Source organism: Patagioenas fasciata, chromosome 1 (genome assembly GCF_037038585.1).
Source record: "Patagioenas fasciata isolate bPatFas1 chromosome 1, bPatFas1.hap1, whole genome shotgun sequence".
NCBI lineage: Eukaryota > Metazoa > Chordata > Aves > Columbiformes > Columbidae > Patagioenas > Patagioenas fasciata.
In genome coordinates this window covers 73886127-73910623 of record NC_092520.1, presented here as the reverse complement: position 1 = coordinate 73910623, position 24497 = coordinate 73886127, and the positions used below count along the sequence as shown (strand labels likewise).

The 24497-nt window shown below is 42.9% G+C and overlaps 2 protein-coding genes across 4 annotated transcripts in view; one reads left to right on the top strand and one right to left on the bottom strand.

Moving 5' to 3' along the window:
- ATP1B1 (ATPase Na+/K+ transporting subunit beta 1) overlaps positions 1-24497 on the bottom strand; it is a 408664-nt gene that overhangs the window by 362413 nt on the left and 21754 nt on the right. The gene's annotated exons all lie outside the window — the stretch shown is intronic.
- NME7 (NME/NM23 family member 7) overlaps positions 1-24497 on the top strand; it is a 95573-nt gene that overhangs the window by 64434 nt on the left and 6642 nt on the right. For all 3 annotated transcript variants that reach the window (XM_071809012.1, XM_065829293.2, XM_071809007.1), the window contains one exon: positions 14144-14251. In XM_071809012.1, coding sequence (XP_071665113.1) covers positions 14144-14251 — 108 coding nt within the window. The remainder of the gene's footprint in view (positions 1-14143; positions 14252-24497) is intronic.

Here is a 24497-nt window from a genome sequence, read left to right as displayed (position 1 = left end):
TGGCTTAGGGATCATAAAGCTTCCCTTTGCACTCAGACTGAGTGCATCCTGAAATAGTATGTGGGTGTTATTAAAAAAGTGGTATTTTAAGCGTCAATGATGAACACAAGATTCTTATAAATGCTGTGAGTTACATAAATTTGTCTATTCAACATTGAGGAGGATGGGGTTTTTCAGATTGTGCAGGATTTGGTTATAACTGTCCATCTGCATGTCTTGTTTTGCAAAATGAATACTTTTTTACCCTGCTTGTGTTGAGCCTTCCTGTTTAGATTCTCTCCAAGTTTTGGACTATATGCAATAGTTTAGAGAGTGTCGTTACAGATTTAGTATCTGATATAGATGGATCATATTTTTTTTTTCAAAGGTGACCACAAAGTTTTTAAAGTGCTTGTTTGCCTGGTTTCTTTTAGTATTTGCTTGGCTTGTTTTTTAAATAATGCTAGCTAAGACATTTCAAAATACCGTCTTTATTGTAATTCTGCTTACGTATTTTAGATGACTTAAGGAGAAAAGTTTTGTTTCTTGCTACAGTAGAAAAAGAGGTTGGTTTCTAATGTATCAGGTGATCATGTGATACCAGCCTGATATGGACAAATACACAATGCAATTTTACTCCGGTAGGTGGATCAAAGGTAATCTGCAGGGTTCTTTCTCGGGCTTATTTCTCTCAGCTACACTGGATTAAAATGCAGTTTACCTCTCCAATGAGAGGGTTTTGACACTTTCAAAAAATAAAGTATTCTTCTCCCTTGTGAAAACACAGTAAGACAAAGGGCTGGCAATCAGAATTCCTAGGTTGTAGTCTCCTGCAGTCACATGAGATCTGCCTTCCTTGGTGATTCCCTTTCTTTTTATTTTGTTGCTTTGTGTTTGTTTTTCCCCTTGCCTCTTTTGGACTGTTCTATTATGGTTCTGCTGTAACTGCTGAGGTTTCTGAGAATAGATTAATTAATATTATTTATTCAGTCTATAAAGGCACAAGGTAAGAGCCTTTTTGAGAACATGATGGTTCACTTTCAGTCTATGTGGTTTTCTTTGCTTCCCTTGTGTTCTATTTGGGTACAGAAGGCAGAAAATCACTCTTTCACATTGGACAGTGATGTTTTTGAATATAAAAAAGTCAATCCCTGAAAAAAAGCATTCAAGCAAAAACCCAAATTCTCTATAACCTCAGTCCTTCTTTGGAAAAAGGGAGCAGTGTTCCCAGAAGATATGGGAAGTGCTGAGGTCACTCTGGGGAAGAAAATTACTCTGTTAGTGCACTAAACAACTCTTTTCTCCTTCCCTTTCTTAGCATCCCGGTCACAGTGACCTTGTGTGTTTGCTTACATGCCTGACTCAGGTTTTTGTTGACTGTAGATAGCCTTGTCCTTCACTTGAATTCTTCCTGACTTCTGGCTGGAACATCTACAGTAAACAAACAAACAAAAAACCAAAGAAAATAATAAAACAAGGTAGAACTAGCTGGAAAGGCTTGTTCTAGAACACTGTAAAAGCAGTTAAGAAGAGTCAGCACACAAAGGTGCTTGTTGAAAATGTGCAATAGAGGAAGTTACAAGTATGTAGAAAAAGAGCAACAGAGCACTTTTCCATATTACCATGATGATGATGTGATCTTGAGTATCCTGAGGTTGACTGTAGCTGTCCCGAAAGTTTTCCTGTCTTTCAGTCAGCAGCTTATGAGTAGTCGGTTCTTGGATGCGCATGTTTTTTTCTTTTTTTTTTTTTTTAAGATTCCTTAGAATAACCAGGTGAAGAGGATGATCAGACCTATCAAACCCTGATCTCAGAAGACTTCCAGTTCAGGCTCTGCTTGGTTAATAAATCGGTGGCGGAGCTAATAATAAGCAAACAGAAAAGGAGCTGCAGATCACGGTGTATCTCATGAACTCTTGTTGAGAAATCGGTACAGAAAACAGGTTGATCTGGGGGGACCTGCTCACTGCTGGAAGGAGATTTATCGGTTTCTCAAGTGGGTTTTCCCTAAGAGGGATCAGTTGACTTTCTAGGTTGCATAGGTAGTATCCTTGTACTGTACATTGCAACAGGGTGTGTATGGACTGAAATTCCCTAGGTGCTTTGCGTGCCGTTGTAGTAATGCAAGAAGTACATGCAGTAGCCAGAGCATATTTGCAGTTGTTTTCTGCTTAAACTACATTATTGAAGACTTCAAAGTGGTGGAAAACAAACACTGTGGCCTGAACCTTCCCTTCTCTAACAAAAAGAAGTAGGTAGTCTGATTTTGCATTTCTGATGATGATGGGTATTATTATTGTTCTTCTTTTTATTATTATAAATCCTCCTCTCTGCAATTGCTGAAAGCCATGAGAACAGCTGCAGTAATACTTTTCATTCTGTACCACTGGTCTCATTGTCTGTGGACGCTACTAACTAAGCAAAAGCATTTTAAAAACTAGATATAAAGTGATTAATTCAAATGCTGAGAATATGCTGAATAATTTGGGGTGCCACTTGCTGATCTGTTTGGTTTAGGCTGACATTCTCTTTTCTACTGCAGGGCCACCTGAGCAGAATTTTTAGCAGCTTCTTTTGCTTATAGTATGGTAGACGGCATCTGATATACACATGTGACTTCTCTTGGACATTCCTACTAGGAAGTTTTCCCTTTCTGTGATTCCTTTGACTTCCTGCATCAACAGACTAGAATGAGGTCAAGGTGGAAGATGGGTGAACAGTGATTCTTCATATTCCCATGGCAGCTATCAGGTTCCCCTCGGTGACCTGGCGTGGGCTGAGATTTGTAGGCTGTGGCTTATGATTGAAGTGCTACACAGGAATTAAAGCAGCATTAAATCAGGGAGAGAGAATAGTTGAGGAACTGGTATGGGATTCAAAAGATGTGAACTATGACCTAGACACTGAACTTACGATCCCTGTGTAACGTGTATTTCTTTGTGCCCCTGAGAAGTTCCTGTCTCCCTGTCTTGGTTTCCCACTCCAAAAAATGTGGTCCATTCTGCTCTTATTTTCTGTTCTTTGTGTTTCTTCATGTAAGTTTTCCATGTCAGGATCTGTCTTTTAGTATATATAGGAACACTGACTAGCATACCCAGCCCTGAACACAGCAGGGACTTTCAAGAAACAGTTATAACACAAATAATGAGTGATTCGTTCCATCAGAACAGGGCTGTTCACAACTGTGTGGGAAGAGATGGCTGTACTCCTGCCTCCAAGGAGAAGCTTGCTCTTGGACTGGAAAGGCTTGAGGACACAGAGTGGAAGGGAAAGCTCTCTCCCATGCCAGACCCTGAATGAGAAGGATCTGTGGGGGTTTGCTGCAGGCTTGTGAGTTTTGTCTTGCAGTTCATCTGCATCTTCTGTTGAAGTGGACGATCCGAAGTTGGTTCAGCTGGGGAAGTCTGGTAGAATTTTGAAGCAGTTTTTTTCCACTTTGGAAAGTGTGAAGGTCAGGTATCTGGTCTACTTTTGTAAACGTAAAATTCCATCTCAAAAATTTCAGAGGAAGAGGTAATTTATAGTTTTTCTTGTTCTTACAGGGGAAAACTCAGCCAAGACATCTGCAGACTAAAAATAATGTCTTGCAACTTCATAGTGACTTTCACTGGAGGCTTTCCAGATATTTTGCTAAAATGAATTGATGAAATTCCAAAATATCCCTTGGAGCCCAATATTTTTTTAATCCTTGTTGTACAGGTGAATCAATAAATGAATGAAATTCTGAATGCCTTGAAGGCACTGGAAAAGCATCAATAGGACCAATATTTCACCTTTAAAGCTTGAAGAAACTAATAATCAAATGTACAGTTATATTGTGTTTTCTGATGTCTTGCGGGGTTGGTTGCTTTTCGGTTCTTAAATGCTTCCTCTTTCCAACTTGTCAAGTAATGTAAATATCCCTTATTGCGTCCGGATAATACAAGAAGATAGCTAAATTTTGTTATCTTTATCCCTATTTTGTGACCAGCATACATTTGGTATGTCGGTTATCCTCAAGATTTCACCATCCAGTCTAGTTTACACTTCACTGAGAAGCATGGAAGCTTGCTCCAACCTAAATTCAGCCCATTGGCAATGGCAGATAGGCACACCAATATGAAAGTAAATAAGTTTCTGAGCAGGGCAAGTATCATTAGAATTGCTTAAGCATCAAGACAGTAAAAATGCTGTCTCAGGCTGGCGAATGTGTCACGTTTGCTGTCCACAGAGGGTTGGTGCAGCACCTTTGGACTGCCGGAGAGGAAAAGTGGTAGGTAAGGTGTAGAAGGGAAGCAGAGAGAATAAATGTGCCTCAGGGGATGGAGAGCGACCAGGAGACTGTAACAACTGCTACAGATTTGTCAGCTTCCGAAAAAAAAAATGCCAGCACTGGAGTATGGAAGATAATGTTAGGTTCGTTAACAAAACTACAAAACTTCCAAAAGAATAGAGCTTCAGACTGGTAGTTCAAAGGTAGGCTGACTTTAAGATAAAAAGAAAAGCATCAGGATGTATATTTTCTTTGTTTATTTTACTCAGACCAGAGTCAGCCTTTGTAACAAAATAAACTATAATTTGATTACTTGCTGCTACATTGTGAAACTGTTTGATTTTGGAAGGAGGCGAGCCTTGGGTGCACCTTTTACAGTCTTGCGATTGAAAATCTGGCTGCTGTTGCCTGAGTCAGATAACTTAATTTGCTGACCAGTCTTTTACAGCCATGCTGTTTCAAGTACATAACTATTATATTATAGAGACTTTCAATGTAACCTTTTCACATTCTTGAGAACCTCTGTATCAGTTTGTTTTGTGATAAAGATTAAAAGATGAAGGGTGTTTAGTGCTGAGTGGGTTAGTTTGGAGGGGATTGTTTTAGTTTGATTATTTTTTTGTGATATGCAGAAAGTATGAAAGACTTTCTGATAGCACTGACTCCCTTGGAAGTGTGCGTAAGGCCACTGATATTGACTCCATGTTTGTATATGACGTTGCTGCAACTCGTGTGGAACACAAAGAAAGAAAACGTAGCACTCTGTCAACAAGGGACTTCTGGTTTGGTTTGTGAAATGTAATTCTCTTTACCATCATCCTAGTTTTGTATTTAGAAACTTTCAGATGTACCTTTCAATAGGCGAGCCCCAGGTTTCCAGCGCAAAATATGCTCTTCCCAGGTAAAGATTTTACAGTGGCAACAGCACCATCTTATGTAGGTTTTTCTGCCTGTAAGATAGACAGAAGGTTTAGCACTGCATTTAGGAATATGTAAATGGACCTCAGATTGATGCAGGAGTAGAAAGCTGTTGTGTTCTGCAGCAGCTGATGTTGAGTGTAATGTAGCTCATCACCTGAAACTGGGGAACATGAACCAGGTCAGAGCTGATGTAGCTAGAGGGGAAGCACACACCTCAGAATTGTTTTGCTAGAGTTTGAAAGGAGTATGGGCTGCAAAGAAAACATGCAAAGCAAGCTGAGGCAGGCTAGCCCTTGTGATGTCATGCACAAGATCATATGTGACCACAGATTTCGTTTTGACAGTTAAGCCTTTCTCTTTGAATGGGAGCTTCTGCAAGGAATATATCAGACTGATCAAGTGAGGTTGTTCCTGCAGTAACAATAATGATGTTTCTTAGTTTGAATAAGGGTTACAGGAGATGCTTGTCTGGTATTGTATTCTGCAAGACAGAGGCTGTGCTGCTTCTGTCATTTTACCTCTTGATGGTGGTGTCTGTAGCAATGAGTATTTTGTGCAGCAATCTGCTGCAACCAAGTGTGTGATATGACTCCTGCTGAAATCCCCTGAAAATGAAAGCCACCTGGAGGGCTGTGCTGATGGGAAGAAAAGAGGCACTTATCCTACCTACCTTACATAGCTGTTTTATTGCAAAAGAGTCTTTTTCCCCTGAAAGGGTTTTTCACCCTCTGCTCACTACAGAGGAAGCTCAGGTGCCTCGCTTGGACAAGGCAGTCAGTTTTCTGGTGGCTAAAGCTCAGCCAGGCAAATTCCAGGGTGAGTGGTGGAATTTACATTATTCTGTTTGTTCTGTGTGTTCTGATCTCTTGAAAAGGGTGTAGCTGGTCCTTAAAAGGCGAAAGGCACTTGCTTGTTTGCCCGAGGCTGGCTACTACCTTCTGGATCAGTTGGCACCCTCAAGGGGAAAGAGGCACTATCTCTTTCATGACAGCAGTGGAGGATGGAGAACTGTAGAAGCAAAAAGCTTCAGGAGTGCGGGGTGGGGAAAGCAGGAATGGGGAGACCAAGTCAACATAAAGCCTTCAGAAAGAGTGATGAATAAGGAATGCCAAGAAGAGCAAGGAGCAGATGAGCAGTCAGGGCTCAGATAGAGAAGGAAAACAAGGTGCTTTATGAGGACTTAAAGGGGACTGCTTGGAGTTTGTTGCAGCCCAAGAAGTCCTCTGGGTGCTGCTGGCCTGAAAGCAAACCTGAAAGAATGAATCTGCCTTGGGAGCACACCGTGTGCAGGAGAGGGTTTGATCACAGACTCTTTTAATTTTTATTCTGCTTCACTCAAAAGGACCAGTAATGAATTTTCAAATTCCTCTTGTTCTAATTCACGTTAAAGTAGAACAAAGTTGTAGGTTATAAAAGTTCCGTGTTTTTTTTTTTTTTTTTGCACTGTTTGGAATTTGTGCTATTTCCCACTGAGAAGGGAAGGAATGGTTGCTGCAGAGAGTCAGTGGTCGTCTCTTTGGCTTTTCCTTGAATGCCATTTAAACAACAACAAAGCACACAGAAATGTGTAAGAGCGGTGGCCTTGCAACCTTTCTAGATAACCAGTTAAGTGCTCAGGGCAGATGCTTTTAAAAACCTGGCCAAATTTTCTTGAAATCTGCAGTTTTGGCTGGGATAGTTGTTATATAACTTCCATCCAGCCCATGAAAAAATGGCCATTTAAAGGAAAAGTGGTTAATGAGCTTTGCTCATGAGTACGTTTATGGTTTTTCAGTCTGATTTTTGACATATTACTGGCACTGGTGACATTTTGTTTCCCTTCACATGTATAGAAATAGAAAGTTTTTAGAATGTGCTAAGTTCTTCATACAGTGTTGCACTGGGCACGGTTACGTGATCAAGAGAAACATTAAATATATGCATCTGTATCTTGTGTAGAACAAGGATCTTCAAAGGGCTAGCTGTAGATCAAAGCCCAGCCCAGACGGTTTGATCAAATAGCCAGATGAATAAGACCAAAGAGAATGAAGCTTTTTGCTTCAGCACCCCTGGTTTGTTTTGCCACAAGCAGTGTATTCTTTACATGAGGTGTGAGTTCATGGCATCCCCATTTACACAGGTACATGAAGTTCCAGTGCACACATTACTCTCCTCTCATGCATGTGGTAAAGCTATAGCTGCTCTTAGCTTCTCCATCATTGGGGTCTCAACTCCTTTCAAGTTTTTGAAAACCAGTATGTAGAACATGTACTTTAGAAACTAGATTCAGCAGAAAGTTTGGGAAAAAGAGGTTGAAAAGGGGTGGAGGGATGTGGGGAAGCCAACCCAAACACCACTATTATGTTTGTATTTCCCTGTTGTTGCAGATGATGCCCTATAAATAAAATGCTTCACAAACTTCCTGTAATGGAGCAGAAGAGTATATATTAATATGTGCTAACAATGTAAAGTGCTGGACAACCTACGTTTGTATACTTCTGATATAATGCAATCCCAGGCAGAACACAATGAGTCCTTTTTCACAGAATTACAGAATGTTAGGGATTGGAAGGGACCTCAAAAGATCATCTAGTCCAATCCACCTGCTGGAGCAGGAACACTTAGATGAGGCTACATAGGAATGTGTCCAGGTGGGTTTTGAATGTCGCCAGAGGAGGAGACTCCACAACCTCCCTGGGCAGCCTGTTCCAGTGTTCTGTTACCCTCACTGAGAAGAAGTTTCTTCTCAAATTTAAGTGGAAACTCTTGTGTTCCAGTTTGCACCCACTGCCACTTGTCTTACCGTTGGTTGTCACCAAGAAGAGCCTGGCTCTGTCCTCGTGACACTCACCCTTTATGTGTTTGTAAACATTAATGAGGTCACCCCTCAGTCTCCTCTCCTCCAAGCTAAAGAGCCCCAGCTCCCTCAGCCTTTCCTCATAAGGGAGATGCTCCACTCCCTTGATCATCTTTGTTGCCATGCGCTGGACTCTCTCCAGCAGTTCCCTGTCCTTCTTGAACTGAGGGGCCCAGAACTGGACACAATATTCCAGATGCAGTCTCACCAGGGCAGAGTAGAGGGGAAGGAGAACCTCTCTCGACCTACTAACCACCCCCCTTCTAATACATTGCACGATGCCGTTGACCTTCCTGGCCACAAGGGCACAGTGCTGGCTCATGGTCATCCTGCTGTCCACCAGGACCTCCAGGTCCCTTTCCCCTATGCTGCTCTCTAATAGGTCATTCCCCAGCTTATACTGGAAGTGCAAGATAGTGCAAGATGACCGGCAAGTTTCAGGAGGGCAGAAGAATGTGTAGCAACCTGCCTTGAAAAGTTGAAGGAAGAACAGGAGATTGTGTACAAGCAGCAGTAGGCGCTTTTGCTGTGTTAGTGAGAGTCCGAGAGAAGAAACATGAGGTCTTCTGTTATGAAGTAGAAATAAGAGCTTAGGGCAAATAAAAAGTCAGGAGACCATAGCTGCCTTTAAAGAGAGAATGAAAAAAAAATGGGTTTAGTGAGGAAAATAAGTCAAGAGAAAACTTGGGAAAGTTTCATAAGAAGCAGAATTTTTGGACACCTTGCAGGGTGGAACAGTTTGAGCAAAAGAGTTTGATGGACAGGAAATAGTTTCTCCTCTATTCCTCCAGTTGTAGGGAATGATGAGGCAGATACAGGAGGACCCAGCACATCAGTACCCGGCTATGAGACTGATGTCACCAGCAGAATTTTTGGTGCTTTGATCATGGCTCAGTTTACACAACACCTGGCCTGCTGGCAACACAGGGAGCACACCTCTCTCAAAGGGGGAAAAGGATCCTTGGACAGGAGTTAGCAGGGCTCATTGAAAGAGCTTTAAACTAGATTTGAAGGGGAAAGGGGAGAAAACTAGGCTCACTTGACATAAAGTTGGGGATGGCATACCGTTGTTTGGGGGATGGGGTACTAGCGAGATCCTTATTAGTAGAGGTAGGGGATGGAGAACCATGCGGTAGAAGCGACATGAGGGTTATTAATGAGCTAGAAATGAGAATGGTAATGTAGGAATTAGGGCTTCCCCCTCAAAAAGGTAGTGGGTTCAGTAGCCCAGCTGAAGTGCATATATACCAATAAACACATCATGGGCAACGAACAGGAGGAGCTGGAAGCCATTGTGAATCAGGAAAACTGTCATAATCGTTTCCATCATGGAAAGATGTTGGGATGACTTGCACAACTGGAGTGCTGCATTGGATGGCTATAAACTCTTCAGAAGGGATAAACAGGAAAGGAGAGGAGGTGGAGCAACCATGTATGTTAGGAGGTGTTTTGATTGTCTGGTGCTTGATGAGAGTGATGACAGGGTTGAGTGTCTATGGGTGAGAATCAAGGGGAAGGGCAACAAGGCAGATATCCTGATGAGAGTCTGTTGCAGACCACCCAACCAAGATGAAGAGGCACACGGAATGTTCTGCAAGCAGAAGGGAGAAGTCTCATGATCTCTAGCCCTTGTTCTCAGGTGGGACTTCGGCTTACTAAATGTCTACTGGCAATACAACACAGCAGAGAGGAAATGGTCTAGAAGGCTCCTGGAGCGTATGGAAGACAACTTCCTGACACAGCTGGTCAGGGAGCCAACTATGGAAGGCATCCACTGGACCTGTTATTTGTAAACAGAGAAGGACTTGCAGGCAATGTAATGGTCGAAGGCTGCTTTGGATCATGAAATGATCCAGTTTTCTATTCTTTGAGAAGTAAGGAGGGTGGTCAGCAGAACCGTTACCCTGGACTTCAGGAGGGCTGACTTTGATGTGTTTAGGAGGCTGGTTGGCAGACTCCCTTGGGAGGCAGTCCTGAAGGACAAGGGGGTCCAGGAAGGCTGGTCACTCTTCAAGAAGAAAGTCTTAAAGATGCAGGAACAGGCTGTCCCCTTGTGCCAGAAGACGAGACAGCAGGGAAGACTGGCCTGGCTGCATAGAGAGCTTTGACTGGAACTGGGGAATAAAAGGAGAATTTAGGACCTCTGGAAGAAGGAGCAGGCAACTCAGGAGGACTACAGGGATGCTGTGAAGTTATGCAGGGAGAAAATTAGAAGGGCCAAAGCCCAACTAGAACTTAATATGGCTAATGCTGTAAAAGGCAGCAAAAAATGTTTCTATACATGAGAAACAAAAGGAGGGTTAAGGAGAATTTCCATCCTTTAGTGGATGCAGGGGGAAGTATAGTGATGGAGGATGAGGGAAATGCTGAGGTACTAAATGCCTCTTTACCTCAGTCTTTAATAGTAAGGCCAGTTGTTCTCCAGGTACCTAGCCCCCTGAGCCAGAAGACAGGGATGAGGAGCAGTATGAAGCCCCTGTAATCAAAGGGGAAATGGTTGGTGACCTGCTACACCACTTAGACACACACAAGCCTACGGGGCCAGATGGGATCCATCCAGGGTGCTTAGGGAGCTGGCAAAGGTGATCATCAAGCCACTTTCAATCATTTATCAGCAGTTTTGGCTAACTGGGAAGGTCCCAGTTGACTGGAGGTCAGCAAATCTACGAGAGAGGCAGGAAGGAGGATTCGGGGAAGTACAGGCCAGTCAGTATGACCTTGGTGCCAGGGAAGGTCATGGAGCAGATCATCCTGAGTGCCATCACACAGCACGTACAGGACAACCAGGTGATCAGGCCCAGTCAGCATGAGTTTATGAAAGGCAGGTCTTGTTTGACCAACCTGATCTCCTTCTGTGACAAGGTGACCCGCTTAGTGGATGAGCGAAAGGCTGTGGTTGTTGTGTACCTAGACTTCAGTAAAGCCTTTGATACTGTTTCCCACAGCATTTTCCTGGAGAAGCTGGCAGCTCATGGCTTGGGCAGGTGTACTCTTCGATGGAGAAAGAACTGGCTGAATGGCCAGGCCCAAAGAGTTGTGGTGAACAGAACCAAATCCAGTTGGCAGCTGGTCACAAGTGGTGTTCCCCAGGGCTCAGTATTAGGGCCAGTTCTGTTTAATCTCTTTAGCAATGATCTGGATGAGGGGATTGAGTGCACCCTTAGTAAGTTTACAGGTGACACCAAATTGGGTGGGAGTGTTGATCTGCTGGAGGGTAGGGAGGCCCTTCAGCGGAATTTGGACCAGCTGGATCATCGGACTGAGGCCAACTGTATGAGGTTTAACAAGGCCAAGTGCTGGGTCCTGCACTTGGGTCACAACAACCTCAGGCAACGCTACAGGCTCCAGGAAGAGTAGCTGGAAAGTTGCCTGGTGAAAAAGGATCTGGGGGTGTTGGTTGACAGCCAGTTGAACATGAGCCAGCAGTGTGCCCAGGTGGCCAAGAAGGCCAACAGCATCCTGGCTTGTGTCAGGAATAGTATGACCAGCAGGACATGGAAGTGATCATCCCCCTGTGCTTGGCACTGATGAGGCCGCACCTCCAATCCTGTGTTCAGTTTTTGGCCCCTCACTACAGGAAAGACATTGAGGTGCTGGGGAGAGTTCAGAGAAGGGCAATGAAGCTGGTGAGGGGCCTGGAGCACAAGTCTGATGAGGAGTGTCTGAGGGAACTGGAGCTGTTCAGCCTGGAGAAAAGGAGGCTGAGGGAAGACGTGATCGCTGTCTACAACTACCTGAAAGGAGCTTGTAGCATAGAGGGTGTTGGTCTCTTCTCCCAAGTAACAAGTGACAGGACGAGACAAAATGGCCTCAGGTTGCACCAGGGGAGGTTTATATTGGATGTTAGGAAACATTTATTCCGTGAAAGGGTTGTCAGGCGTTGGAACAGGCTGCCCAGGGAAGTGGTGGAGCCACCATCCCTGGAGGTGTTTAAAAGATGTGTAGATGTGGTGCTTACGGACATAGTGAAGGGGTAAACTTGGCAGTCTTAGGTTTATGGTTGGACTCTATGATCTTCAAGGTTTTTTCCAACCTAAACAGTTCTATGATTTTATTAAATAAACAGTATATGAAATAGCAAGCTTTAGTTTTTTAGATCTGAGCTGTTTCTTGCTAATGTGTTTCCAAAGGTTTCGTGGCCATAATAATTGTTTCCAACATGCCCAAACTTTCCTTCAAATAATTGAAAGCCTAGTGCTGTTGCTAGCTTCCTGGCAGCTAGCTGTTACTGGAATCAGCAAGCATTCCAAGGAAGGCTTGATTAAAGTGTCACACAGCTATAGTTAACTGGCATGGGACTTTTTTTCTCCAGCAGACTTTCTTATCAGAAGTCTTTAATGAGGACCAAGTAGAGGAGGTTTATTTTTTTTTTTTTTTAAGTGAAACTCTTGAACTTTCCTCTGCAGCCAAACTTGTTTGATGATGAGTGTATCTTATTCAAATATCCTTGATATCCATATCCAAAGGTCCTATATAATCTGTGACGTACGCAGAGTAACAATGGGGAGTTGAAACTTCTCCTCCTAGCATGTTTTGGGTTAGACATACTCCCATCATTAAAGCAGTTTAATTGTCTTCCAGCTGGGTAACAGATCACCATAATTGTTAATTGTTATTACAGGGAAATATCTAGGACTTGCTGGGGCAAGAGAAGTTCTTGCCCTTTAAGTTCAATGGTCTTAGTTTAGTAATGAGATACAAGTGAAGCTGGAAAGTGCCTAAAGGGTGTTGTCAGATGTCACTCTTGTGAGGTCTTTTGGAACCAGCTTAAAACATGGACCGCCACCCCAGAAGTGAGTGTGCGTCATGCAAGTGATTCTCCCCTCTACCTCTGCAGGATTTTCCAGATCAGCCAAGAGGCACTGCTGGTGTCACTTTGAACCCATTTGACACTGAAGGTTAAGAAATGCTTGGACAATCCAGTCTGGTGACTCGGCTGTCGGGGCAGAAACTTCCAGCTGTGACACCAAAACAAACAGCTGGGAGTGGCACAGTTGAAACCATGCTGGACACTTCCAAAGTGATTACACCCTAATGTACCCAGTGCCTTTTCAGAAAGAGGCCGATGCGATGTAGGCTCTGTGGGCAAGGAAGAATGCTTGTTTTTGATCAGTAGCTCTAGTGTGAGCTTGTCACCAGCCTGTCCCCTCACAGGCGGTGGTGTTCAGGAGGCACTCATGGAAGAATGTCCAAAGGATTTTGAAGAGGGAAAACTGGGTTAATACTGTCACCACTGAATTTTAAAAGGAGGCACACTGTGCATGAGGTAGGCTTGGAGGAGAGCTTCAGGGTGTTGGGAAGAGAGACCAACAAGGTGTAATGCAGTTGGCATAGGAAAGGGATTAAAAGACAACACTGCAAAATGATATTGCAAAGAAATACAGCAGGACTGCATTATTCATTGAAAGGAGGAGCATGATGGAGGGGAGAGCCAATGAAGGCAGTCCTCTGTGGTATAAGATGGGAGATATACAATAGTAAAGAGGTAGGGGAGCAATGTTGTCTCAGAACCTGAGTGGTATCCGGTGTAGTAAGACAAATACTCTAAGAGGCCAAGGAAGTGTTTGACATTGTAGATGAAGAAGAGTATTGAAATACCAACTTCGAAGAACAGAGAAAGACGTAGAGAGAGTCTGGACTAATCCTCAGAGGGGATCAGGTGTTGGCACTAGTCACAGTGTCAGAGGAGCACTTCAGAGGAGGAGATGAAGAGGTTGTTTTGTAGCTGGGCTTCACAAATGTCAGGTTCTGAGGTGGTGTTTGGGGAGGCAGTCTACAAGGTGGTACTCTCATGTCTGCTCACTAAGGATAGCACATTCTATGCTTGAGAACTGCAAAGGTGTTAACATCAGCTAATCGTATTAATACAAGTGCCAGCAAGGTGTGTCTGTAATGTGAAGGGTCCTGTATTTCACCTGAGGTGGTTTGATTGGCCCAATTTCAAGCAATTAGTTTTCACAATCTTGGTCATGGTTTTTCAGCAGTTGTGTATGTGTATAGTGTAAGCTGGGATTTCCCTCTTCATTTTCTTTCATAGTGTACCACACATATATTAATAGCACAATAATGTTTTACTTTATAACATTCTTTTGCATCCATGATATAAAGGAAGAGTGTGGTTTACAGAAGTCTTTTGTTTTTCTTGTGTTCAACAGGAAATAGCCCGCCATCTCCGACCTGGAACTCTGCGTGCTGTCTTTGGGAAGAACAAGATTCAGAATGCTGTCCACTGCACAGACCTACCTGAAGATGGACTTTTGGAGGTAAGACCTGCTAGACAAACATGTGCTTTTATATCATAGGAAGTTTTAGAGTGAAAAGTTATACTTGAAAGTATTTTAAGCTGTTGAAGTGCTTTATATGTGGAATAGTTGTGTTGGAGACCAGTGATCAACTAGAAACAAAAGCAGAGTTAATTAAAGGCATTTAACTCAGTCAATTCTGATACTGTAAAAAAAAAAATCATCCATGCAATTTTCTTGAGTAGATATAGTACAATGAAGTATTTAATGAAATGAAAGTCAAGAGTCTTCTCTTTGATTGAATGTGTCTTTGGGACTGGATATCAGCATTGAACAGTGCTTCTGCAGGGACACCTTCTTGGATGACCACCATGACTTCTGATCTGGCTTGTCTCTACAGTGAGCTTGTCTAGGGGTTGGAATATTACAAGCACTAGGGAATAAAATGCTCCAGATAGGGTCCAGGTTTATTTGTAGGTAGTCATAATTCTGCACATCGATTGGTATTTCCTGGTTTTTATATTAACTTGTTAATTATTGTCTGATTTTTGGCTTTGTATGCTTTCATTAAAGTGCAATAAAATGTGAAAATGTCAGTTTAAGGGAGTTTATGAAGACAGTCGTACTCACTATGAAAACCAGAACAAGGTCATTAATTCTGTGCCTCAAAACTAAGATTTGTACAAGGGGCTTGAGCTGGTGTTTAAGCGATGGACCTCTGCATCAATGCAGTTGTTTTTCCAGCTCATGTACAGCTTCTGTTTTCCCATCTACATGTTTTTGTGAGTGTTTTGCTGTCAGACTATAGCAGAGTGATGGAGCAGCAAGGGATTTCTTAGCTTGTATAATATTACACTGCCAAAATGGTGTTTCTGTTGAGGAGAGGGAGAGCTAACTGCATCACCATCTCCCTTCATGCAATAAAATCAGATCTGTAGGTTTAAGTGCTGTTTGCCAGGAAATGGCATCTAGTTTAAGGAATAAACTAGTGAAATTCAGTACTGAGAATGGCAACCATTATCAACAAAGTTGCAGCTTTTTAGACCATTTCCAAGCTGTTGATAAACTTGACAATTTCTAGTTCCTGCCCAAAGGGACTGGATTTAGACAAGCAAACAGGTATTTGTCACCACATGCCTAAAATCCCTTAGTTGTGGGATGGCAGCAGAAAAAAAGGCATAGCCTGAAAGGGAAAAATGAAGATCTCATCAACACAGAGCATTTTAGTACTTCAGCAGAATTCTCTCTCTCGTGTCCACAGTCTGTCTCCTTTATGCTGATGCAAAGCAGTTATAACCTCATTTTGCTAGTTGTTTAAACTGAGTTTACAGCTACTATTAATATAAGTGAGGTGGGTGGGACCAAACAGTTGAATTACCTCTCCAGAAAAAAAATGGAGGCTGGAGTTCTTTCTCAAGGTCTTCACTCATGTGTTTGTCCTTTGAATCCCACAGCTGAATTATAAGCTAAATTATTGATCTAGTATTACTCTGACTACATATGTTGCAGTTCTCATTGCAGACTGGTCATTTTAGCCATCTTTTATTGATAGTATTTTTTTTGCAGAGGGGGGTTTAAGATTTTTTTTTTACTGTAGGCATAATTGTACACAAAATATGGCTCTTCATATGTCTGTAGTTTCTTCTATAACAGTCCAAGTTAAGCTAGCCGTTGTAAAGAACATTGGTCAGTGTTCTTTAATGAGTGAATAGAGCAGTAAATGTTTCATTCTGATTGTTTGGCAGATAAGCATTGTAATGTAAACTATAGAAACCTTTTTACTGCTAACAGTTTAATTCTTGGAGTATCTTTAGATCTGTGTTCTGTAAGAAATGTAGTTGCCTGAAAACTTAGGTAAGCAAAATAAAAAATAACCTCTGGATTCGCTTAAGTGCAGGGGCTTGTCACACCTGATGAAGAAGAAATTGAACAGTGTACACAGAGATTGTCCTTAGGAAGGACATTTTCCTCAGGGAGCTTTTCTGTGAGAGAAGCCCAAATCTAGTCACCAAAGCCAGGCCTTTCTCCCCGCTCAGCCCCAACAGCTGTAGTGGTGCTGTACGTGCTGGGCTGCAGCACAACAACTGAGTGGCACAAGAGACTGGGCCAGACTAATGTTTCTAGGAAACACGTTTTCGTTCTTTAATGGATAACTGAATGTTTTAATATCCTGAGTTTAATTAGAGCAGTTATTCTCAGCCTCAGAGGAGGTGAATTCAGAGATAGGTAAGGCACTTGTCACTCAGGCTAATGACCTTAGCTATGTCGGCTCCCCATCAATAGGTAGCAGTGGCACTGGCTTCTTTCAGTACAGAGTTAGCCTGTGTTTGTTATGTCCGTATTCTGGTAGGAGGTGTTATTGTTACTGAAATGTTAATGCTGCTTTTCCTGTGAAAGCTTTACAGTATCATTGTAGGACAACTAATTAGTAGAGGAGTCTGGAGTAGACTAAAGAGAAAAATACGACCTACTAGGTTTACACTGCAAAAATGAACAATCCTTTTTAAAACTTCAAAGAAAATGAATTCATCCCTAGCAGTCTCCTTTCTTCAGCTGGTGTTGTTTTTTACAGTGTTAATACTCTGCTGCAGATATTACCCAGTGTAGCTCCAAAAAGCAGCCTGTATGCAAATTCTTGCACTCCTGTTTTACTGGTGAAAGGTAAGTTTGGCAATCCGAATTCAGGCACAAGAGCTAGGGACTCCTGAGTTTCATTTCTAACTCTGGTGCTGATTTTATCTGAGCTTGGCTAAGCCACTTTGCAAATTTTGGCATGAAAGTATTTGGCTCTGAAATTCTCTATGAAGATGTTCTGATTTGTATGTCTCTTCTCCAAAATAAAATACTAAATGCAACAAATTTTAGAAAGAAAACTGCAGAATCATTTTTACGAATATCAACACAACATTTCTAACACTTTTTCCTCCTCAGTTCCCACTACATGTATGTTGTTGAGCTGTTTTCGAGGGTGGGTTGGTTGATCGCTTTTCATGTTTAGTGGTGGTTTTTTTGTTTGGTTTGGCTTGGTTTCAAGTTGTGTGGTGGTGGTTTTGTTGTTGTTGTTTGTTTCTTTGTTTTATCCAAAATAGGAAATAGCTTGATAACTCTTCTGAAACCCAGTAAGCTTTCTTGGAGAGAGGAAACCATGATATAAGCCTACTCTTGGTGAACCAGAGAGGTGGGCCTCAGGGACCTGTTACAGCCCCAAAGCAGGCAGAACCAGTTTGATACACTGCGAATAAATACGTTTACTGCCTTTGATTCAGAGCTTCTGTCCAACCTTGATCATGTTTGATGGCTGAATCATCCTCTTCCAGAAGTTCCCACTTCCAGTGCAGCTTCTCCTTAGAGGTGTGAGAGCTTCAAAGTGGAAGCCCCAGTATCTCCAAGCTTGAATTGAACCCAGTGGGTTTGTATTAATACAAAGCAAGCCTGAGCTCTGTGTGTTGGCTGGTGTGTGGAACACTTAGGCTGTTAATGCTTAAGCATCTTATTAGAGGTCCCTGCCCCAGTGCTGACTCCTTTGTGGCCACATGTTTGGTGTGCACATCTGCAGGATCAGCAGTGCCCAAAGGACCTTGGAGACAAGGTGGTCAAAGTATGGAGAGGAAGCTGAATAGGTTGGTCTGTGTGTTAATTGGTTTTATGACTTTTGAACTTCCACAACCAAACGGAGGTGGAAAGGAGAGATGACTGGTTAACCTATTGTCCCATCATGGGCCTTAGGTGCACAGTATTTATGGAAACACAAAGAAGGCATGTTCCTGTGCAGAAGGGATTACACCAGTGCTTTCCTAAGGACTTGGGTATCCCTAGTACCAGATACTGCTTATTTCTTTGCCCTTTTCTGTAGTTTTCATCACCCACAGTTTAAGATCTAACTGAAATTTGGAAAGTGTTTGCAATGGCACCTGCTGTCTTATTGTCCATAAATGTGTTGTTTTGTTTTTTTTTTTTTTTGTTTGTTTGTTTGGGTTTTTTTATGTTAGACCTCTTTTCCATGGACCTGGAAAAAGGAAAAGTTCACTTTTCACTTTTAATCTTATAAAAGCCAAAAATAAACAAACAAACCAACCCCAAAAAGCAAATGCCAGCACTTGTTCCCACCAGTTTGACCCTTAACTCCTATCTTTGTTCTACAAACTACTTGACGTTTTAGACGGTGATGAAAACATACCAGAATTAATAAATAACTCTATTTGGCTCAAGAGAGAAGGAGAGATGCAGTTGAGCCGAAAGTGCAACTGGCCACAATGGAAAAATCAGTGTATTTTCAGTTGTAAAGCTTTAACTGCTGCTTTTATTCCTATTTTAGTGATATAGAAGGAGAGTGAACATTGCCCTGAAGCCTCTTGGATGAGCTCTTTGACATACTGAGTCAGGCACTTACTTATTTATTTCATAGACTTGTGTGTCCTCATATCAGTACAAAATGTATTTTCACAAGATAGACAATAGACTAATAGCTCAGAACAGTTTGTTTTCTCACCCTTGTCATCAGTTTTCCATTTTAATGGGGTGAGGAAAGACGGAAGGAAGTAGAGAAGGAAGTTTGATAGAGGTGGAGTATTTATGAGATGATGGGGTTTCATAAGTGAAGGCTAAAGCAGCAGTTTCTTAATTTTTCTGATCAGCTAATGTTGCACAGGACATTCATTCAGAGCAGGGGTTTGCATTTGTTTCCTACATGCAAATTAGGTATTGCTCTACCTCTTGTCAGTTTTTTTCTATTTTATATAAAACAGGTACTATTTAGAGCAAGCAAACAATTACAGTACTCACCTTCATTCGTGTTGCTTCTGATTCAGACAAAGACTGGAACATGCTTGTTTTTATATGCCAAGTGAGTGCTCCATTTAACAGACTGGAGATGGTTTTGTGTATGTCTTTCATGTACCCGTGTTGAAAGATGATTCTGTTTGTCAACTCACTGCCTTTGACATGAGGAGCATTTCTGATAAATATCTTCTTGAAATAGGTACTTGCAAACCATTGATCTGATGAATCATCATTCTCTAGACAAAACAAGTTTCCTTGAAGTTAGTCATTCCTCGACTAGTTTGAATCAAAGTACTTGACACAAGGTGGTGTGGCTACTGGACTTCATGGTTTATGTGCCTCCTTGAAGAAGTGAAGGCAAATTGAAAACCAGTCAGTGAAGGCCTTATTCACATCACTGGAAGTACAGTGAGTAAAACTTTCCACAGGAGGTGGTGCTGTACACACACCTCATTTCATTTGGTCTCAAGTGTCTGAGCACCTTTCAGATTATGCAGGAATTAACATAATCTGCAGCCATTAAAAAACTAGTAGCCTAGACCTGCAGTTATAAGAAAACCAATGTTTCTGGGGTTTGGCACGCTCTGCCTGTAAATTGTTGCTCATACTGAGCAGTTCAAAGTACTTTTTTAGGAGCAGTTCCATGAGGGCATTTGTGCTCTGTGGACAATAGACTGCACATGCCTGGGTTGACCCTAGAGGTCTCTCCATTGAGGTGCAACCTGCTGTATCCGAACTGCCCACACTAGCTGTATGTTCCTATGCCAGAGTCAGCCTCATGGAGTTTATTTGCATTGTGAAAAAATGCTTATTTGTCATGCATGTATATATGCGTGTGTACTTCTGCACAGAAGGAGAGCATACTGCCATCAGTAAGATATGCATTGAGAAGGATTTGCTGTGGGGTGGGTAAAATCTGAGGTCTGGGTGAAATAACCTTCTCCCTGTTGCTGTTATTAGCTGGTTAATTCTTCTAGTAGACAATAACATGGCAATTGCTGTGAGAGTGTGCTTGCCCGTGCCTTTGTGTGTCTGGCAGACAGTGTGTGAAACTGTGAAGGGAGGTGGGCTGTTCAGCCAGTTTTCAGGGGAGCGGAGGATGCGCCAACTCCTTCTCACTCTCACATCCCCACGGGGACTCTTCCCACTGACCCCTCGGGTGCTGCCTGCATGGCTGCTGGTTGCCAGCAGGCTCTGCCTTGGCCATTGGGGCTGTGGAGGGAGATGTGCCAGTTTTCAGTGTCGCAGGCAGCTTTCTATCCAGGCAGTAGCAGGGACCTCCTTGAGTGTCATTTGCTGGCCTTCTGCCTTGCCTCAGAGCTATTTGTGGCACCCACAGACATAAAAGCAACTTATTGAAGGAGGATGATTTGCTGTTATCAAAGAAGAGTGGGTTTTGTTTGTCTTCTGAGAGAGCTGTCATGATGGTTGTTTTTTCCCCTGTCACTTCTTGGAATTTCAGCTGTGCAGTGGTTGAGAGTGAGGCTGGGGACTGGCAGACTGTGTATGGTCCTGCTGGAAGCTCTTTTTTCCCTGGCTCAGCCTTGCACCAGTGAGACTGCCTTACTGCTTCTAGGGCGTTTAGGCAAATGAGTAGTATCATCTAGCTGTACAGATCAGCTCCACCGGTCTGACGGACAGAGACTTGCACAAGTTCTGGCACTGGAACTCCAGCTGGCTGGATCCAGCCTTGGGGAGATGGGAGGTGATATCGTATGATAAAGGGTGACAGGCCAGGCCAGTTCAGCAGGTGTGTTTTGTCTGGGCAAGTGTTGTGGGTGATGAAAACCAGCATTGGTTTCCTCAGACTTGGTACTAACTAAATGCTCTGATGAGCGTTAAGAGCTGTGCTGCTCCTGGGCTTTTGGTGCAGCCTGTCTTCCACCTTTTAGATCCACCAGCTGCCCTTGGTCTGGCATTCCAGATAGTGCCAGGAGAAGCATGCCTTCTGCCTCCTTTCCCTGTGCCTTTATTCGGGGAGGCTGGGAGGAGGGTGGTGTTTTAGCAAGCTGTTCGGAGTGAACAGGAGGACACTCACCTTGCAGTGGGGGGACACACAAATACTTCCCATGACCATTTTTGTGTGAACAGAGTTCTGTTACAGAAGCGCTCTGCTGGCTGCCAACTTGTGTTTTTCTGTTTGCTGCTTCCTTGCCTGCCCGCTGCCATTGTCTCGACACGTGGACGTGCTGCAAGGTGCCTGCTATCATCCACCCTGGGAATGCCTTCCTACCAGGAGTGAGCTGGTCCACGGGTTGAGGTTGTAGTGCAACAGTTCAGGCTGGAAGGCATCGGAGGGACGCAGCTCTGTTAAACTAATCTTTTAGGTGCATCAAGGTATAGTCCAAGCAATTTAATAAAGCATGTCAATGAGTAACTCTCAGAAGCGTCAATGTGCTTAGTGTGGAATTTGTGTGTGTCACACTCGGAACAAAGGTCTCCTGCATTGCTTGTTACCGATTAACTTGTCTGGTATTATGCAAGCTACCTCTGCCAGCTGAGAACTAACTCTCCCCATTCACAGGGCAGCGCAGCTTGTAAAACATTACACAGCAGAAGTGCATAGCATGGCAATGAACCTTTCGCTGAGGGCATTTCAGCTGTACAGCATTTCCCTCAGGAGTCTTTAAAATATTAATAAAGAAGCCATTGTTTCACTCAGTCATACGGCAGTTTTGCAATGAAGCCTTTTATTAGGGGCCCATACTGAGCTGCATAATCCAGGGTAAGATGCTTTTAATCATCTCCAGTGAAAAGAAATAAAAAATTGGAGAGCTTGGGTGAGGTTGGTTTTTGGTGGGTATTATTGCAAGTTTTCATCAAAGCAGTAGTTATTTTTGTCTGTCAGTTGGAAATGTCAGTCTCTCCTGGTGCAAAAGGATCTATCAGATAATGGTTATTGTAATTCAAGTGCTTCTCCATTTTAACTTTCTGAGACTTTTTATTCAACTGATGTGGGAACAGGTTGGAAAGAATCTGGAGTGTAGGAAAAATACATCTTATTTGGTGGTGTTTTCACATATCAGAGGATGCCAGCCAGCACTGGAATTCTGTCTCAAAGTATTTCCTGATGATGTATGTATACTGGTTCAAAGAATTAAGTAATCTTTTTGCCTATGTCTCTCTGAAGAGAAATTAACATTAAAAATAGCAATAAGAGAGAGATGGATTTTGAATACATGTTGGTAATCTCTCTTAAAAAAATATATGGTGGTATTAGGTCATTTCCAGCCTAATTTTGAATGTAGTTTGTATAATTATTATACTCGTAAGCCAGACAGGCAAACTAAACTAGAAAATTGTTTAAACAGAGTTGTGAAATTGTTCAGCTCTTGTGCTTCCACTTCTGGGTAAGACCCGAGGTCCAGCTGCCCCTTGTTCTGCCAAGTCTCAGGTGTATAAGTACCAGAGAGGAGAAGTTAATGAGTGTGAACCGAGCAGCTCCCAAAGTTCTTTTAAGTTTCACCTGATCCTGAAGGTAACCTACAGGATAAACAGGGCTTGGCTTTTGGCATGTGTTCCTGTTGCGCTGAGCCAGGTAATTTTGTGGAGAGGAGGTCAAGGCAGAGGGAAGGCGTGACACTTCTTGATAACTCCTCTGAGGCCCAGTTTACGTCTTGGAGGCTGCTGGTTTCTTTCTTTCTTTCCCTCAGCATGTTCTTGTTTTGAACCAAAAAGCCCAGGTCCGCTTCCATTTGCCCCCCTTCTTCCAGTGGATGCATAGCAACAATTTATAATAGCTGCAGCTCAACTGCATGATGGGCAGACTACAGCAAAGAAAAGAGCCCAAGGGAGTAGCTTATACAGCAGAAGCACCAAGGGGACACTGTAGCTACACAGTTACATAGGAGCCCAGAATCTCTTTTAGTTTCTTGAGTAAGGAGTCCTGCCCCTTTTTGAGGGTAAAAGAAGCACTGTTTTCCTGTAGCAGATGTTGCTGTGTGATGGAAATATATTTTTATGTGAATTCCCATTATTGACCTCATCCACCTGCACCTCCCACCTCTTTCTCAGAGGTCAAATAGGCAAATTATTAGCTATATCGGTACTTTCTATGCAGGGTTTATCACTTCACTCATCAGTGCAACCTTGACTGACTACTGTAAACCAGTAGTTATTAAAAGGAGAATTTAAGTTAGCTCTCTGCATACGTGTGTTGAAATTTGTGTGGGACACAGGAGGAAAAAAACAAAGCCAAATGTGTTGTTATGGACTGTGAACAAGATTTCCTACCTCACATAGATGCTAATGCTGGGATATCATGAGTTAAGAGTTTATCAAGCTCTAGAAACCAGTTCTTCTTTCAGAAGTGATAATAACTAATTTTTCAAAGTGTAGTGTTGTGCCAGTATTGCTGTTGTGACATTACTGAGGGCTCAGGCTCTAGTTGTGATGAGCTCATGCCAGCAGTCGTGTGAGAAGAACAAGGTGGCAGTGGTCACCCAAGAGGATGCTGGGTGTAGTAAAAGCCAGATTCTCCCTCTTCCTCCTTAACCCTAAGCGCATTGGCACATAGGTAGGGAGTGATACAAGAATATCTTGTAGATATATCTACAAGTAGGTAAGTCCCTGAGCAAGAGACAATTTCCTTAAATGGCCAGAGTTGCTAAGCGGACAAGTTTCCTTCTGCGTTGGTATCAGTGTCAGTTACTACTGTTCTGCTGGGGAGAGTCAGCATGCCGAGACCATCCCACCACAAACTGGGAAATGTGGGCGGTCTCTGGTAGTTGCCTTAATCAGTTCAGCTGATGAATAGGAACTTGGTCACTCAAGTGCCAAGAGACTAGTCCTGTCATGACGGTACATGGTTTAGCACACAGCAGGAGTGTTGAACTCATGGAGGGCTGCTGAGACTTGAAACGAGTTCTTGGCCTCTTAATACTGACCCATTCCACTGGGGAATGGAGCTTTCTAGATTCAGTGACATTGCTCAGAAGGTACTTTGAGCACTATGCTGGGGAACTTATGCTATTGGTTTGGTGATGGTGCATACAAGGCCACTACTTGTGGACCAGGTGGTGGTTTTGTTTGGTTGGGGTTTTTTTGCAGGATATTGTTACTGTCTCATCTGTCATGAGTTCTACCCTGTTGCCAGGTGTAGCTTGTTGGGTCCCCTGGCCAAATGCTACCCTGCAGAACATCTTAGTTGTTTGGGAAAAGCTTTAAATGCTAGCTGTATTCTACTTCATTTATTTGCCTGTTGCTTCTGTCCGTGTTTTTATACATGATGTGGGTGGAAACACATTCTTGTTCTCTCTCTGCAACCACCACTTCCTCCTCTGTTGGCCATAATCTGGCAGCTCATGCAGACCATGACTTCCAGTGCTGTCTGAGTAGGTTGGAGAGCTTTGGCAAGTAGCCCCCACAGTGCCTGTGGTTTGTATGAACACATCCAAAACAGGCTTTTCTTAGATATTTCAGCTGCTAGTAGCAGGGGATCTTTTCAGTGTTTTTATGCCATGTTCAGGATGTGTTGATGGCTTGCATT